General features: G+C 43.5%; 1 protein-coding gene across 1 annotated transcript; it reads left to right on the top strand.

Annotated features, from left to right (window-relative positions):
- Nucleotides 1–248: 248 nt before the first annotated feature.
- On the top strand, nt 249–17,031 carry IL2RG (interleukin 2 receptor subunit gamma). The gene is made up of 8 exons (XM_075259082.1): nt 249–381; nt 5,717–5,807; nt 9,868–10,043; nt 11,309–11,457; nt 13,253–13,415; nt 14,504–14,597; nt 16,165–16,249; nt 16,854–17,031. Exons 1-8 carry the CDS (start codon nt 249–251, stop codon nt 16,989–16,991), a joined length of 1,029 nt encoding a protein of 342 aa, XP_075115183.1. The 3' UTR covers nt 16,992–17,031.
- Nucleotides 17,032–18,818: the final 1,787 nt, after the last annotated feature.

Below are 18,818 nucleotides of genomic sequence, written 5' to 3'. Positions count from 1 at the left end.
AAACACGATAAGCGGTGATTCACATAGCACGGAAACTTAAAGAACAGGAAACGTGTGTAGGGGCTTTTCATGTGGCAGGAAGAAGAAGAGTAAGGAAACTGAAACGAATAGAGATGTAGAAAGATTAAACGATATACGGGGTATTTTTACAGAACGACATATTAGACGAACTCCATAGGACCATAGGGGGGGTTGACTTGTTCTTCTTAAGGTCTTCACCAGGAGAGGACTTAAAGGAAGACAACAAGATGTCCCCTGACTGCAAGGTCATAAAGTTCTACCCTGTATTTGTATGGCGTTCATCGAGACTGGAACTATCTTTTATCCTTGTCATCGTGATATCGGCTCTGCTTCATGGCGCTGGCGGCAGCGACGGACCAGGTGAAGATGTTAAATTCCTCATTTCACATTTTTAGAACGTTAAGACTTATTCTGCTGTTTTGTTGCGACAGTGTCAAAGATTCCGCTGAATATTATTTGGGACTATACAATAATACACTAGTCCCAGAATAGAATCTAAAGACTGATCAATCGTGATCCATCACCGACTCTAAGAACTGACCATAAATAAATCGAAAAAGTGGAATTGCGCTAGATTTTCTATTAGGCTAGAATTCGTAATGCCATCTATAGTCACATCGTGCTCATGGGATTCTGTAACAGCTTTGATAGAGGAATGGTCAGGTCTCTAGTCTTAATATCGTAAGACGAGATAACCAATAATCCTCAGCATTAGGTAGAGGAGTTCTGTTAATTGAATATCATTCTAAAGGTCTCCTGAACATAGGAAAGCTTTGCGGCCGCGTGGTGGGTCTGCATTCGTTTGTCTCTCCGTACGCAAGGTCTCGAGCAATGCTTTATAGACGAGGTCACTTATCCCCGTATGTGGTACTAAATATTTAATATGCTTTCCGCTTCCACCACATCAACGTAATTGGCATTAAATTGGTTTAACAAGAAAATACTTAGTGTTATTGTTAGATTGCACAAAAACACCCAATGAATAGGAAAAAATTACAATTTACAGATTCAATTCGTGTCCTCGGATTCATGAACCTTAACCCTTTAGTAGGGGATTTATTTCGAGACTAAATGACGACCATTTTATACATCGGCTTATCCATCGCCTATAACTTTTATTACATTTGATACGTTTTTCATAAAATTCTATTCCAGGGTTTTATTTTGTGCCATTTATTGATATTTAGGACATCATGGCCTTGTTAAGGGACTTGCTTTTGGGTCAAGGTTTTGATATACGTTTTGGTTTTGATTTTTTTATTCTTTCGTTTTTTTGTTATATCAGCGTCAGTTCTCTTCTGTGGAGGGTTCCCTTAGTGCTGGGTCTAAAAAAGGATCATGAAACCAAGAACGGTGAATCACCATTTTTGCTTTTGCTGCTGGTCGCTGGTTCATTACAGCCATCACATTGGAAAGTCCAGAATAAAGCCCCTTAATGATCCGTAAATGGGTGTATAGGAAAAAAATAAGGGGTTAATGTTAATTAAAAATCGTTGCATTGATGTGGTTAGATTGGTATGGATATATTTTGGGGACATTGTACAAGAATAGCACAACCTTCAGGGCTTTTCTTGCTTCCAAAATTATATACAACGTAATGGAACCATGATGGTCCCTGTAGGTTGTCACTGCGGTGCAACGGGCCGTGCGACAGATCCTGCTCGGCTTCCATCAGAAACCATAAGTCCAATGGAAGTAGACCCCATCATTTGTACCCGGAGTGACTGACCTTGGATTTTCTGACCAGGGTGAATAAGCACTTTCTTGTCATGTCACTTCATTGACCTATTCAAGCTTTGTATTTGTTACGTTCCTTGTAAGTAAAGCGTTCCAGTAACATCTAGTAGATTTATAGGATGAGTGATTGTATCCCCTAGGGCAATCAATAAGGGGCCAATAAACCTTTATGAAAATCCCTGTCAATATTCGGCCATATTGAGTAGTTATTATTGTGCATACCTAATATTGACCTCCCGGGTATGATCTCTCCTTGAATACTCCCCATTACCATCTCAGTGCATTAAATCTTAAGGTTTAGGAGACACATTCAGGTTTTCTGATGCAGGATTTGGAAGACAAGGTGTGAATCATGAAGGGTAAGACCCTAAAAAGGACAATTGGTAATTGCCCTGCAGGACCACATGTAGCTATGGTTCATGTAACCCAGATGCCTTGCCCAAGTTCAGCACTTCTGGGTGGAGTATGATGGCGTTGGGCACGTGTAATACACTGAGCACTGTGCTTGTTGAACCAGAGAGCGATGAACATGGAGGTGGAACTATCATTCAACCAATGTGTGGCGGGGGAGGGGGCAGTTAGGGTTGTAAATGTTCAGTGTTACTGAAGCCCATCCTGCAGATTACACGCTCCTGAAGCCCTTGTCAACTAATTAGCATAATAACCCGGGAATAATGGGAAACAATGTAAGAAACCCAACCAAGGACTGGGATTAGTTTAAGTCCGGGGCCCCATGTAGAATCCAAATATGTGCAGCAGACAACCTGCGATTTCCAAAACCGTTGCAGTTTTGGAAATCACAGCACGTTAATAATACCGAAGGAAACGCCAACGGTTTCCCTATAGCTATGACTGAAGCAGAACGTCCATAGAGGTTTCCTTTTCCGTTGCCACCTTGGTTTTTCCATAACACTTTTGTGTTGAGACCCGCTACGTGGGGGCCTTAGATTGTATTGTCTGCTTCGTGCTCCCATCCCAGCGATACGTGATCATCTCAACTTCAACCCAATGGAACAAAACTATTGGGAATTTACTAAAGTTTACACTCATTTTACGGTGTAAACGAGATTGATTTTTTTTTTTTTGCATTTGTGCCAAAATTGCAACACTCTGTCCATTTTCTTACCATCACTTTTGTGAAAAGTGGGTGGAATAAGGCAGGAGGAGGGACAAGGACCAAGGAGGGACACGGAGGCCTGAACCAGACGTGTGCCAAAAAAATGGTTTTAGCGGAAATCTAAGTCAGTCCCTGTCTGGCCTAAGTTGTATTTCTGGCCCACGCCATGCCAGAATTGTTAAGAGGCCAGATATTGATGCAATGGTCTCAAATACACCCCGAAATATCTTCTATAATGAAAAGGGGAAACAATTCTAAAAATATCTCATTTGCTATAATACAAAAATAGAGAAACTGAAAAAAACCTCAAATAACACTGTTCCTTTTTGATTTACATGGGAACTGTCATGATTTATTTCCATCTACTTGACAGGGCCTTATAGGGCTACATATACTAGATCACCATATAAAGAACATTTAAGTGTGTCACCAGGAAATTACCTATTTTCTAACCATGTTTTAGGTTAAACCCATGTTTAAATAATTGTTGATTTTATTTCCAATTTTCCATGTCACTGTCAATATTTAAAGAGGACCTTTCATGTCCTCGGGCACCGCTAGAAAGTCAACAGTGCGCTGAATTCATTGCACAGTCGGCTTTCCCATTATATGCCCAGGGCTGGAGATATTGGTGAGTGTTTCTGCCAGTCTAGCCGGGCTGTGAGGGACACCCCTCCTGACAGTAGTGTCCATAGTCCTGTACTGTCAGAGGGGGCGTTCCTTATCGCCCAGCCATGATGGTGAGGAACGCCACCCCCCCCCCCCCCCAAAACTAGTCTATGGACAGTATTGTCTTGGGGGGAGTGCTTAGAGTCATCACTGGGTGGTAAGGAATGCCCCCTGTGATAGTATAGGGCTACAGACACTACTATCAGGAGGGGCATTCCTCACAGCCCAGCTAGACTGTTAGGAACGCCCTTCTGACAGTGAAGAGATATCGGGTAACTGCACTGATATCTCTTGCCCAGGGAACATAATACAAAAGCCATATTAACAGATTGACACTTGCCAATTCTTTAGGTATTTTCTTTGCATCTAATGTAGATTGCAGAAAAATCTACAATAGAAGTTAACACCTCTATAAATAACTCAATGACCCATTGTTACATTTCCTACTGAAAAGGTGTCACAGCTTATCTACTCTCCTCCCCTAGAAAACTTTCCCTCAGGCTGGTTGTACACGACTGTGTGTTGCCGGTCAGCTGTAAATTAAAGGCATGGGCGGTGCATGGGGGACATGCAGATGTCCCTTCCCGGTGCTTCAGCGGCTCCATTCATTAAATGAAATAGGACAGGAATAGGACCTGTTCTATATTTCACTACCCGGACTTTCGGCCTGCACATGTGACTGTGTAAACTGGTCATAGATGACACCAATGACAGGCGAAGGACAAATGAGCTTTGTGGGAATTTTTACATGTTAATATAATTTCTGGACAAAAAAAAAAAAACCCTGAAAAATTACATGACAGATCTTCATTATGGTTAAAATAAAGTCCATTTTCATCAACTTTAGTTGAAGGTGTAGAGCACCATTTATTTTTTGTTATCCCTATTGTCACACTACAATAAGGACTAGGGTTGAGCCGATATTGAAATTTCAGGATTGTTTTTAAAATCCGATTTCCGATCATTTTCCATTCGAACCCGATCCCGTTCCCAATTCTGATCCCAATGCCAGTCAATGGGATTTTTTTAAATAACCGAAGAGCGGATTTTAAAAACGATTCTATTCACTACACAGCATGGAGTCCAAAAATTGTTTAAATTTTTGGACTCCACGCTGTGTAGTGATTAAAAAAAAAATCCCCGGCTACTTAGACCCCCTGGTGTCCACTTACCTGCACAAATCCGCTGCCTCTGCCACTCCCCGTTCTTCTCGGTCCTGTCCTCTCTCATTGACATGTCTTCAGAGCACCGTGCACGCCCCCACCTCCCTAGGCTAGTGTTAGAGATGATGGGAGTAGGCGGGGCTTATTGTGGCTTAGGAGAGTGTGGGCGGGGAGACGTGAGTGCATCACTCACTTCTCCCCTCCCAGTACCCGCCCACACTCTACTAAGCCCCGCCTTCTCCCAGCTTCTCTAACAGAAGAGGAGCGAGAAGAACGGAACCGGCAGCGACAGCACTTCTGTGCAGGTAAGTTGAGCAAAGTTTGCGAGTAGATATATACTATCTACTGTTCTGCTTTGTCCCTGCATTACTGTATACTCAGTTCTGCTACATCTCAGATGTAGCAGAGTTGAGTATACAGCTCTGCTACATCTCAGATGTAGCAGAGTTGAGTATACATTAAAACAGGGACGAAGCAGAAGAGTGGCAGGCTGTGGTAAATCCATAGGAATGAATAGACGCAACCGGCACGCAGGGAGTTAAGCGGCCGGATGCTAGCAAAGTCTGCATGTCGGCTGCTTCCATTCATTCCTATGAGTGCGTGCTATTTGAAACGGAGATTTCGAATAGTACTCGCTCATCTGATACTAAAGCTTTTCCCACAATGATTGGCTACTGGCCAATCATTGTGGGAAATAACCTCCGACCTCGATCCTGCTGGAAAAGATCCGGATTCACTTGGCAGAATAGGGCTGATGTGGAATAAGGTGCCAATGTGCACCAAAAAAATTAACCAAAATTTTAGGCCATGTTTGGCTCAAAGTAAGCCCACCAATAGGTGATGTAAAAAATATCTAAAAATGCACGAGATTTATCATTTAGTATCAGCTTTTATAAGAAATTTGGCTTTTCTTTAGCCTGACTAGTTTAGGTTTACACTGCCGAAATAAATTTCTTGATTGTGTTGCAATTGTAGCTAAACCCTCACATTTCTTTGTTAGGTGATGTAGACCTACAGTGTAGTCTGAACAAGATTAAGGTCTTAACTTGTCTTTGGAATGAGCAAAACAACCTGAATGACAACTACACATTCTATTTCTGGTAAGTGAAATCATTACAATTTTAAAAAATTCTATTCGGTGCTTTGCCTTGCCCTATCTGGGAAAGCTGGGTGACTACTAAACCTAGCTTCTGTTCTTAAAAGAGTTCTGTCACTCAGAAAATGGATTTTGAGCTAAGCCTATGCCTGAATAACCTTTAAAAAGGCTATTACCCCTAATTCGCACTGCCCGCACGAATCATTGCACACAAGCACACGGACCCTATTATAGTTTATGGGGTCCATTGCTTTGACAGCACAGCGCTTGCACGAGAGAAAAAGGTACAAGGTGGTAATTTAGTAATGGAGGCTGTGCATTGCTCCTTTCTTAGTGAGATCGGTTAAGGGTTTGGCTACAGCAGTGAAGTTATGAATTAACTTCTAGAAGTAATTAGCAAAACCCAGAAATTTTTTGTATTGCCTTTAAGGAGGTGGGCTGTGTCCTGGACTTTGGCCGGATCCATGGGGATCGCAGAAGATGACAAAATATACCCCAAAGAGGACAATACCTGCACTCCAAAAAAGGCATTTTTTCCACCTTGGCATATAAGTAGTTATCCCTAAGACCATGGAGAAATGCCCTGACATGTTTGATGTGTGAGACCCAGTAAGGAGAAACTACCAGTATATCATCTAATCTAATCATATAGGATTGCAAAAAGTCCAATAAAATTTTTTTATAATGTCATTAACGAAATTTTGAAATTCAGCAACAAAAACAAAAACACAGCAGATGCGTTCATTAAACCAAACATAACCAAAACCAAGGCTTCACCAAATACTCATAGTATTAAAAGCCTCCCATTGATTTCAATGTGTAGCGCGCGTAAGAGTGGCACACATTGAAGTCTATGGGATTGTGTTTTACAGCAGTCACTGACACGTGTTTACGTGTCTGAATGAGCGGAGCGTAAACTCCATGTGAAGGCTCGCTTAGAGAAGCCAAATCATTGTCAGGAGCCAAGTAGGAAGCACAAACTAATTAGCCAGCACAGCTGGGCGATGAGGGAGCAGTTTATAAAGGCGTGCTCAGGAGCAACAGCAGATGTAACATTCCTGACACACAGTACATTTCATGGATGTCGCTGCATTTCTATATCTGTTGAAGGTAGCCATATGTGGACAATTCCAGGATGAGTCAAATTTTCAGCAGAAGCATTTTAGAGTCCAGATAGATAAGAGATTAATGCATTGTCTTTTACCCCCCATGCAGATGACCGTGGTGTGGGTCAGTGTGTTATTCGTGTATTTCACAGATAGCACACTGACCCATTCATTGCAATGGGTCTGTACACATGATCGTAAATTACATGGTAACGTGTGTGGTCCGTCAGTCTGCAACGCAAAATATAGAACAGGTCCTATCCCTGTCTGATTTTGCGGCCCTTGTATCCATGGCTCCTATTCATTTAATGAAAGGAGCCACAGAAGCATGGCCAGTGCACCGGCGGAACACGGGTGACACCCATGTGCCCCCCGTGCGCTGCCCATGCCTTTAATCCACACAGTCGTGTGTACCAGCCTTAGGATAGGTTTACACAGCACTCTTTTGCTTTTGTATTGCAGTAATGAGTAGTTACTATACATAATGGCCACTAAGTAGAAATCACTTGGTTTAGTGGCATAATAGACATGGTTACTCATTACGCTGTGTAACTTCAGCCCCAGGGAAAGAGGAATGGGGAAAAAAAGCTATTCTGACTTTTTTGTGTGCTTGTTTAGGTCATATACCATGTGGCTTAAGCTGTCTGGTATTGATTGAACCTCAGCTGTGTTCCCTTCAATACCACACACAGATCTGACAAATCAGTTTGACAAAAACTTTAGGCTGTTTGCACACTTATTTTTTTCTCCCCCCCCCCCCCCAAAAAAAAAAAAAAAAAAAAAAAAAAGTAGCATGCTGTGGACTTGGCATCTATGCACAAAAAACACCAAGACAGAACAAAAAAAAAAGACCCAAAAACTACATTATAAAAATTAGTTGTGTTTTTTTTAATGGATCCCTCAAACGACTCAAATCAATGAAGGATCTGTGAAAACACATGCCTCTCTGATGCAAATTAGTGGGGAAGAATTTTTCATGGCCATTTTGTCCATTGGGATTGTAAATGGAGCTTAAAGGGGTTGTCTAGGCAAAAATGAACAACTTTTTTAATGTTTAAATCAGCTGGGGGCAGTGGGAAAAAAACAAAAAAAAAACATAATCACCTGTCCCCTTTGCTCCAGGGTTCTCCCGTGGGTCCTGGTTCTTCTGCTCTCCTGGGTCTCCTCCGGAGTTCTGCTGAGGCCATTCATGAATGTCACTACTAGTAATATCACAGGTCCTCGTCCTGAGGCCACTGTTTGGCCTTAGCAGTCATGTAACCACCGAGGCCAATCAGTAGCTTCAGTGGAACTCTGGATGAGACCCGGGAAACACCGCCAGAGCAGAAGTATGCGCTACAGCATGCAGGAAAAACCGCAGCGGGAAAGCATTGCGGTTCTTCCCACATCGCTTTGAGCAGAAAGTTCACAGAGTTTTCCTCCGCGGACCTTCTGTTACCATTATATCTACGGGAAAGCTGCTGGGAGGGTTTTCACCGCAAAGTGGACATGCGATTTGCATAAATCCCATCCACTTTACAGTTACTGTATAACGTCATGATTTTTCCTGTGGTGTTTCCACCGCTGGCAAATCACGGAATTTCTGGCCCGTGGAGCCCTGGCCTAAATCAGGTATGCATTGACCAGAAGGGAGAAGTATAAGGGTAAGTTCATATGGCAGAAAATGGCTAGCATTTTCTAGCGTGGACTACCCAGTGATGGGATTGGGATGCCATGCCTTTTTTTTTTTTTATCCTGGTCTCAGTTTGGCTCCAAACAACGCAGCAAAATTTGCAACAAAAAAAAGCAGCTTTTCCACAACTTGGAACCTTAGTCCAGAGGGCCCTACGGGCCGGAAATGCTGCGGGAAAAATTGTGGCATTTTACAGTAACTGCAAAGTGGATGGGATTCATGCAAATCCTATGCGCACTTTGCGTTTAAAACCGCAGCGTGAACACACTGCGATTTCCAAAACCGGTGCGGTTTTGGAAATCGCAGCATGTCAATTATATCTACGGAAACGCCGGCGGCTTTCCCAGAGATATAATTGTAACAGAACGTCCGTAGAGGAAAACTCCGCAAACTTTCTGTTCAAAGCACTGCGGGAAGAATTGTGATGCGTTCCCACTGCAGTTTTTCCGCAGCATCGTCCTGTGAGGCCTTAGCCTGAGGGAACCTTCACACGGAGTTTACACTCGTAAACACTAGAGATGAGCGAACAGTAAAATGTTCGATATTCGTTTCGAGTAGCCCCGCAATATTCGACTACTTGAACCGAATATCGAATCCTATTATAGTCTATGGGGGAAAAATGCTCATTTCAGGGGTAGGCAACATTTGATCAAATAGAACTTACCAAGTCCACGAGTGAGGGTCGGGCTGGATCCTCCGAGAATGTCCGCACTACAAGAAAATGGCTGCTTACAGTCAAAGCGGCCATTTTCTTGTAGCGCAGGCATGCGCAGTCGGCTCTGCCCAGGCCCGGTGCCTGGCAGAGTGAATTCAGAGCCGGAAGACGCCACGGGGACGCTGCACAGACAAGACTTCTCGGAGAATCCAGCCCGACCCTCACTCGTGGACTTGGTAAGTTCTATTTCTATTTTTAGTAGTATTGGTAGTATTCATCTCTAGTAAACACGTGTCAAAGTGACCGCTGTAGAACACAATCCCATAGACCTCAATGTGTGCTGGTTTTACGCGCGCTACACATTGAAATCCATGGGAGCTTTTAAACCCATGGATTTCAATGTGTAGCGCGCGTAAAACCGGCACACATTGAGGTCTATGGGATTGTGTTTCACAGCGGTCACTTTGACACGTGTTTACACGTCTGAATGAGCGGAGCGTAAACTCCGTGTGAAGACTCCCTTAGTCTTAGTCATTGGTGAGCCCTTGTCCACATCTACTAACATGAAATTATTAAAGTGGAGATAAGTGTACAATATACCTGCTTTAGGGGTTTTTGTTATATATTTTAGGTACAGTGGTGACAAATCCAAAGCTAAACAATGTCCAAACTACCTTGTTGCCAACCGTAAAATATTTGGTTGCCAGTTTCCAGTGACTATGACCTTCAGAACCTTCACTGTGATGCTGAACTCCACTAACCAGAGACTCCCAACTACGAGAGAGTTTGAGAAGCTGCAAGACTGGGGTAATAAATCTATATATAAATCTATCTGACCCCCATGGCCAACGTCTGTTATATGCATGTGAAGGTAACTACCAGGGCCGGCTCCAGGTTTTTATGGGCCCTTGGGCGACAGAGCCTCAGTGGGCCCTCTTGTAAAGGAGGTGGGGGAGTCGAGACACTGTGCGTTGCAGATGAAGCGAGTGACGTCATGCAGGAGTGTGGCGTCACCAATGCCATACCTCCCAATCTTTTAAAGAGTAGAAAGAGGGGCAAATTTAGCTCCACCCACTTTTATGTTGATTCCACTCATTCTCATTCATTTATTATGTGCTCCCACACAGTATAATCCTCCTACAGTCACCCGTAAATTATATGCCCCCCTCCATCTCTCCCCCAGTTTCATATACACCCTTCCTCTGCCCCCAGTTTCATGTCCCCCCTCCATCTCTGTCCCCAGTTTCATCACGTTCTCCCCCTTCATCTGCCCACAGTTTAATGTCCCCCGTCTCTGCCCCAGTGTCATGCCGTTCCCCCCCTCCCCTTCATTTGCCCCTTCAGTTTCATTGGGCCCCCTCCATCTCTGTCCCCAGTTTCATGCCGTTCTCTCCCCCTCCATCTGCCCCAGTGTCATGCTGTTCTCCCCCCCTCCATCTGCCCCAGTGTCATGCTGTTCTCCCCCCCTCCATCTGCCCCAGTGGCATGCTGTTCCCCCCTCCCCTTCATTTGCCCCCCAGTTTCTTTGGGCCCCCTCCATCTCTGTCCCTAGTTTCATGCCGTTCTCTCCCCACCCCCTTCATCTTCTCCAGTGTCATGCCGTTCCCCCCTCCCCTTCATTTGCCCCCCAGTTTCATGGGCCCCCTTCATTATGTTCCACCTTTATATTTAATACAAAACAAACACTTATACTCACCTTCCCTCGTTCCCCCGACGCTCCTCTCTCTCCCTCCAGTCACATACACGATGCAAGAGCTGTGAGATCAGCTCCTGCTTAGCTCCGGACCGGCTTGCGTGTGTAGGCGTGATGCGATGACGTCATCGCGCCTACACACGCAGGCCGGGGCCGGAGCTTTAACGCAGGAGCTGATCTCACAGCTCCTGCATCGCGTATGTATTTCAGCTCATCGGCGGACGGACGCCGATGAGCTGAAATTGTGACAGGCAAGTGCCGGGGGGCCCCCAGAGGCTCTGTGGGCCCCGGCACTTGCCCGACTATATGCCGTGCGCTGACGCCGGCCCTGGTAACTACATAATACTATTTACTATTTGTCTTGTGTAAAACATTGCAGTAAAGATGGATCCTCCTTCAAACCTTCATGTGGAGAATACCAGCAGTCTGGAGTTGCGTCTGACATGGGAACAATCCTACGGCTCGTTTGCATCACGCTGTATGACTTATCAAGTGCAGCATAGAAATATGGCCAGCGATAAGTGGACGGTAAGAGGATCTAAATCTAAGGCTGAAGCCCCACGTTGCGATAACGTTGCATTAAACAGTACAGTGGCGTAACTACCACCATAGCAGCAGAGGCAGCTGCCACATGGCCCGGGACATTAGGGGCCGGTGACAGCCACAACCGCTGCTATCATTATACTCGGGGGGCTCTTTTCAGACCCCCGAGTATAGTGATTGGCAGACCGGGAGAGGTAAGGGAATGTACAAAACACTGTTACTTACCTCTCCACGATCCTGCCAGGCCTCCTTTTTGACGTCCTTTCTGACGTCACATGAACCTGGCCTGTGTCCCGGGTCATGTGATGTCCGACGTCATTGAACAAGGACAGCAGTGGAGGCCGACAGCGTAGGAGCCGGGGGACAGGTAAGAAACAGTAGTTTTTTATGTTTTTATTCCCCCGGGTCTCCGATTATTATACTCTGGGGTCTGAAAAGACCCCAGAGTATAATAATTGTTTATGGGTGTCCACAGTGGGACTTAATACTGTGTGCAGGGGCCACTATGGGGGATAATACTGTGTGCAGGGACCACTATGATGCATAATACTGTGTGCAGGGGCCACTATGGGGGATAATACTGTGTGCAGGGGCCACTATGGGGGATAATACTGTGTGCAGGGGCCACTATGGGGGATAATACTGTGTGCAGGGGCCACTATGGGGGATAATACTGTGTGCAGGGGCCACTATGGGGGATAATACTGTGTGCAGGGGCCACTATGGGGGATAATACTGTGTGCAGGGGCCACTATGGGACATAATACTGTGTGCAGGGCCCACTATGGGGGATAATACTGTGTGCAGGGGCCACTATGGGGGATAATACTGTATGCAGGGGCCACTATGGGGGATAATACTGTGTGCAGGGGCTACTATGGGGGATAATACTGTGTTCAGGGGCCACTATGGGGGATAATACTGTGCGTGTAGGGGCCACTATGGGGCATAATACTGTGTGCAGGGGCCACTATGGGGGATAATACTGTGCAGGGGCCACTATGGGGACATAATACTGTGTGCAGGGGCTACTATGGGGGATAATAGAATGTGCAGAAATGCGTAGGTGGGGGGTCAGTCGGGGGGGGGGGGCATGTCAAAAGTTCGCCACGGGGCCCCGCCATTCCTAGTTACGCCACTGATACAGTACCTGCAAAGTAGATGGGATTCTGACTAATCCCATTCACACATTGCAGAAAAAAAATCTCAAATGGAAAAGCTGTATTTTCAAAAAATGTCCATGTTTTTGAAGATCGTAGCATGTCAATTATACCTATGGAAACACTGGCATTGTCCTTATAGGGGCAGAAAGTCTGCAGAGGTAAACTGCAAAAATGCAATGAAAAAAGCTGTGGAAAACAATAGTTTTGCACCTGAGGGGCGGCCGTTTTTACGGATCCTTCATATATGGCATTGTATGGATAGATCAGTGAAAACGGACAGAAATAGAGCATGACCATGGTGTAAACTTTGCAACAAAAACCGTGACACTGTACAGTTCCTGCAAGAGACTGGGATTCTAGCAAATCCCATCCACACATTGCAGAAAAACACCCACCAACGCGTTTTTGGAAACCACAGCATGTCAGTTATACTCATGGAAATGGTAAAAAAAAATGGTAAAAAAAAACACAATGCTTTTTTTTTTTGCTGTGGTTTGTCTCGCAGCACTTTTTTTTTTGCTGTGGCCTGCATTATGGGGCCTTACACTCAAAAACATTCCTGGTTGCTAGCATTAGAAGAAACTAAGCTGAGAAACAACACCAATTTTGTTTTAAAGGTGAAGGACGCCACTTCCCCTCTATTTATCTTGCCAAGTTATGACCCTAAAGAGATGTATACATTCCAAGTAAGAAGCCAAATAAATAAAGATTGTGCTTATTCCAAATATTGGAGCGACTGGAGTCAAGCAGTTACCTGGGGAAGAAACATCACCGTTAGCGGTAAGTAATGGCGTACCCGGTGCACTTTTCACAGAATCTATTTTTTCGCAAAGAGTGGATAAGCTTCTTTACAAACCCATCCATTTTGCTGTAACTGTAATAAAATGTGTTTAAGCGTCACTTATGCCACGCGTTCCCCCGGCCTTAGATGGGTTTTTGGATGCCGTAACTCTTTTGCAGACCCAATGATTCTCCAGTAAAGTGGGATCGCCTGACTTGTGACCTCATTTTGGAAACCACATCCCTGAAGGAATTTACCCGGGGATTCAGTGAACATTTTTAAGCCCCAAGTGTTGCATTCATTTATTTTCAGAAATGAATGTGCAGCTGATGGTGAAAAGTGAAAATGGCAATTCTTCTAGAAATAGGTGCACGAATTTCAGTGCTCAATAGGTTGTGCCCAGCTTGTGTCAGAAACAAAAGTTATTGTACCCACCCAGGATAACCGTGTAACAGTTTTTGGATTGTGTATCTCTACTGACACAAGTTGGGTACAACATATTGGTCACTGAAATGGCGTATCTATGGAAAAATTGCAATTTTCATTATTATCTGTGCATTTATTTCTGTGTATTAAATTACAACCTCCTTTGCTATGGCATGCTACCATGTGCCAAAACAGCAGTTTACATCCATCTATGAGGTATTTCCATGTTTGGGAGAAATAGCATTTTCTCCTTTAACTACTTGGGAATGTAAATTTTAGGGCCAAATTATTGGGAAAAAAATTGTCTAAATTTCACCTCCATGTTGTTTTAATTCTTGTGAAACATTCAAAGGGTTGAAAACTCTCCAAATGTGATTTAAAATTCTTTGAGGGGTGAAAATTGGGTGATTTATGGGAGTTTTTAAAACCCCCTTCAGAATTAAAGTGGTCTCTAACAAAGGGGTTTGGGAAATTTTGTTACAAAATTGCTGTTACATTTGTTAACCTTCTAACATCCCCCAAAAATTGAAGGAAGATTAAAAGACGATTCTGTGTGTAATGGAATCCTGTGGGGGTGGCCCAAGGGTGGAAACCCGTTCAAGCTTACGCAAAGCCTAAACTGTGATTTCTCTGCACACTGGTGGGTTTGGTCTCTTTGCAGAAGAACAACCATCAACATTCATGAAAGCCTATGTTATCCTGGTTGTGACATTTCTATTGCTGGTCGTTGTGGTTCTTGTGATTCGGACAGATAGGTAAGTAGATAAGCCTACTCATAGGGATCAGGGCAGGGGCAACTGGGGCCGTCAGATTTAATATAACTCACATGAACTATATCTGAAATCCACGTCAGTCCTTGGTGCATGGGAGTGGTACAGCAGAATTATTAAGAGGCTCCAGCATCAGATTGGTGTAGGAACCACCGGTCTTAATAAATTTCTTTATTGGGCCATATCACTGAGATTCTGTCTTCCTAATTACATCAGGGAAGACAGGCTTGCACATTCCAGTGAGCGCCCTCTATTGGTTTGCAACACTGAGGCACCTGACGTACATCATGGAATACAGATTTGCATATTCTTCCCATGGTCCCTTGCAAAGTGGAGTGCTAAAGGCTTAATAAGTCTCTACACACCTATATGGTGGTCTCTCCCCAAGGAGTGACGATACTCCCTTTACCCTGTCTAAGTCTCTCACCTCTACCAGGTTAGTCTTCTCTACATCGGGCTGATGAGATGCAAAAACATCAAAACGGCCGTCCTCGGTTGAGAGACTATACCTGGTAATAATCCCAGCATCGTTGCAAAACAAAGGCCTCTTGGAAGGTTGAGCATGATGTTAAAGGGAGCAGCCTTTATTGGGCTATCACTGAGATTCTGTCTTCCTAATTACATCAGGGAAGACAGGCTTGCACATTCCATTGAGCGCCCTCTATTGGTTTGCAACACTGAGGCACCTGACTTCCTAATTACATCATGGAAGACAGATTTGCATATTCTTCCCATAAATTTCCCCCAATGATACTATAACACCAATATAAATAGAGACCCAGATGAAATTGCATATACCCCAATACAGGATTTGGCAAAAATAAATATTATATTGGTTCACACTAGTATCTAGTATATCAGCACTCATGGTGCTTAGAGGCAAAACTGATGCATTTTTTGCACTGTAACACACTAGATATACAGTAATGTTAGCTTAGCCTAACTTGGGATGGGTTTCCATACTTTTTTTTTTTTAAAAGTATTTTGGATCCTCTAGTCTCTTAGGCTAAAACTCCACAATGTGGAGACGTCGCCTTTTTAGGGTGCATTCACACTATGTATACGGCAGCTTATTCTGAACGTAAAACACGTTCAGAATCAGCGGCGTATAAAGCAGTTCCATTCATTTCTATGGGAGCCGGCATATGAGCGCTCCCCATAGAAATGAATGGGCTCCTTTTTTCAATACGAGCAGTCCCACTGAAGTGAATGGGAAGTGCTCGCATGTACGGCTCAGAATGAGCAGAGCTTGCCGTATACGCCGGCACTTCCCATTCACTTCATTGGGACTGCTTGTAGTGAAAAAAACAGCCCATTCATGGGCTATGGGGAGCGCTCGTATGCCGGCTCCCATAGAAATGAATGGAACTGCTTTATACACGCTGATTCTGAACGTGTTTTACGTTCAGAAAAAGCTGCCGTATACATAGTGTGAATGCACCCTTAAGTTGTTAATTTTTTTTCTGCCGTTTTTTTTTAGCTGCGTTTTGCCTTAAGCGGTGTTATGTCAGTGCTGATGAATTAGGTCTAATTTAAGGTTTTTATTTTATAGGGTTTGGCTGATCCTTGTGCCTCAAATTCCAAATCCTGGAAAGAAGTTTGAAAATCTTTTCACCGTCCACAACAACAACTTCCAGGTAAATCATATACGTAGAACATTGTACTCCGGGACTTTGTGTATTGTGAATGATCACGAAAAATGTCACTTGTGTTTTATCAATTTATTATGATTTTAATGATCTAAAAATCAAAAAAATCGGCCAACTTTGCAAATAATTTGTGTATACAGCTCTGATGCTGATCTGGGTGTCTCCATGGTTGCAGGCCTGGTTCACATCTGAATTTGGTATTCTGTTCAGGGAGTCCGCTTAGGGACCCCCCGAATAAAAAGCGGTTAGCTAAGAGAGACAACACGGACTCCATAGACTATGATAGGTCCATGTGTTTTCCCGGGCGGGGTGCGGGCTTGGACTTTCAGCACCCACTTGCACCCTGCTAATCTAATAAACACACCCATAGGAGACCATCATGTATATCAGTAAGAACGCAGTACACTGAATGTGCTATAAAAATCTAATCTCCCCACATACCCAAGTTAAGTCAAAGGATAAGCTGAAGTCCTGCACATTAGATCTCAGTTGTCAAGCCCAGCACAGATAATACTAATATATGTAGAACATCTAAGAAAGACTAAACTCAACATAGCAAGTGATCACAATTTTCTAATATTTTTTCTTAAAGGATTGGCTTGGCATATCTAAAGAAGCTGTGGATAACCTGAAGACCAATTATTCAGAGTCACTTTGCAGCGTCACTGAAGACTCCGATTACCCCCTGCCAGATGGGAAAAATCCTACAACCAGCCCACTGACAAAGTGACCGCTATATAGTCAATTCAGTGCAGGGCACAGCGCTATTAACCCCTTGTTATCGCCCGTATCATTCTGTGTTTTCCAGAATTGTAGAAGTCCGATGTTACTTAGCGAAGTGCAAGATGACAGAAGATCACTGGAGCAGTGACATAAAATAACTAAAAGAGAATGGCTATTGACCGGACGTGATCATTATGGCCAATGAGACAATCGCTTACAGTCTATGTTATGTCTTGAGAAAGAAAATGAACTAAGTTAGGAAACTGCTTTATAGGTCACCTCTTATCTGCTATCAAACCACAAAACCTTTCATCCATTCTGAAGTTTACGGCCATTATGCTTATTAGTATTACTGTATAGCTTTCTTTTCTTTTTTAATAGCAGTCACTGGCAGATATGTGTAAGTCTACAGGTATACAGAACATATATATATATATCTGGGGCATAAGTTACGTCCTGCCAAAAGTAATAAGTAAATGTAACATAAGTTTCCTCATAGAAGAAACATGGGATCATCTTGGCTTTCATACTACAAGTGCAACAGCTGGATCGCCCTAGTTGGTACCTATAGGCACATCCATAAGGCAAGTCCTTGTTGGTGAGGATCACTGATTTACCAGATGGACCATAGGGTGATGTTTTTTGTTTTTTAAATATACAGCGCATATCCCTTGCCTTTTGATAAAATCCTGGACAATCCCTTCAATTCCCTAATCCATATTTGGATAGATTCACGATATTTGTGGGGATGAGAGGTACCTGGTCTGAAAGGAAACCAAAACTGAAAATCACTGATGCAATTCTGTGTCATCTACTGTTCATGGATCATTGCTAGGAGTCTTATTAATGACCATGAAAAAAAATTACATCTCTGCCGTGACCTTTTTTTCTCTCAATGTTAAAAGGATTGTGTTATCCCATACGAAAAATGGATGTGGATGTGTGAATAAAGCCTTAGAACGGAAATCGAAGGATCCATATTGTATAAGTACTAGCATTTCCCTCGACTTAGTCCACGGCCAGCCTCGCCATCATCTCAAGTCCTTCAGCCTACACCAACCGTAATTTCGGTGCTTGTGGTCGCCAAGCCCAGTAATATACGGGGATAGTAAGGCGCCTATGTTCAATTCTGGGTGACAGTCTAGGTATGTGTCAAATTTCATTGAAATCCTTCGGCGGTTTGGGCATGATTGAGGAACAAACATACAAACTTAGAATATTAAATAGGATAGGATAGGATTAGTAGGATGTCCTATAAATCTGTAACATTTCTTGTATGACAGAGAATTTTTCTCATTTGAGTCACATTCCAGGTCCTAGAGCTTTCCGTAAATTCCAATTCTCACTCTTGCCGCTTATTACGATTGATAATGAACATTTATGGCAATAATCTGGGTCAATGGTAACAGATGATTGTTTTCCGTCAATGACATTCTGGTCCATCAGTCAGAAAGATTTATCGGTCGTGTGGGAACATTGTTCTCTGCAGATGGACATTATCAGGATCTCACATCATCATAAATATCAGTCTTATCTAACTTATTGTTCAAGCTGTGAAACATATAAGATGATTGTCAAGACAGGTCTGCAGGGGATGATGAATGCTTAGTGTAAATTATTGGTGGTTGAAGGTATTTCATGACCGTGCGGACGCCTCCGCTGTTACACATACTTTGGTTTGCAGTCTATATGTTGGTAACCTGTTTATATTCTAGGTCATTGCACAAGACGTGTTAATAGGATGCCATGAATATAAATGTCTTTATGTATGTCCTGAATGACCTCTGCATAGCGTAACTGAGCTACAATGAATATTCAGAGAAGTTCCCTCACC

This window comes from Leptodactylus fuscus, chromosome 11 (assembly GCF_031893055.1).
Source record: "Leptodactylus fuscus isolate aLepFus1 chromosome 11, aLepFus1.hap2, whole genome shotgun sequence".
Classification (NCBI taxonomy): Eukaryota; Metazoa; Chordata; class Amphibia; order Anura; family Leptodactylidae; genus Leptodactylus; species Leptodactylus fuscus.
This window is presented reverse-complemented; position numbering and strand designations above follow the sequence as displayed.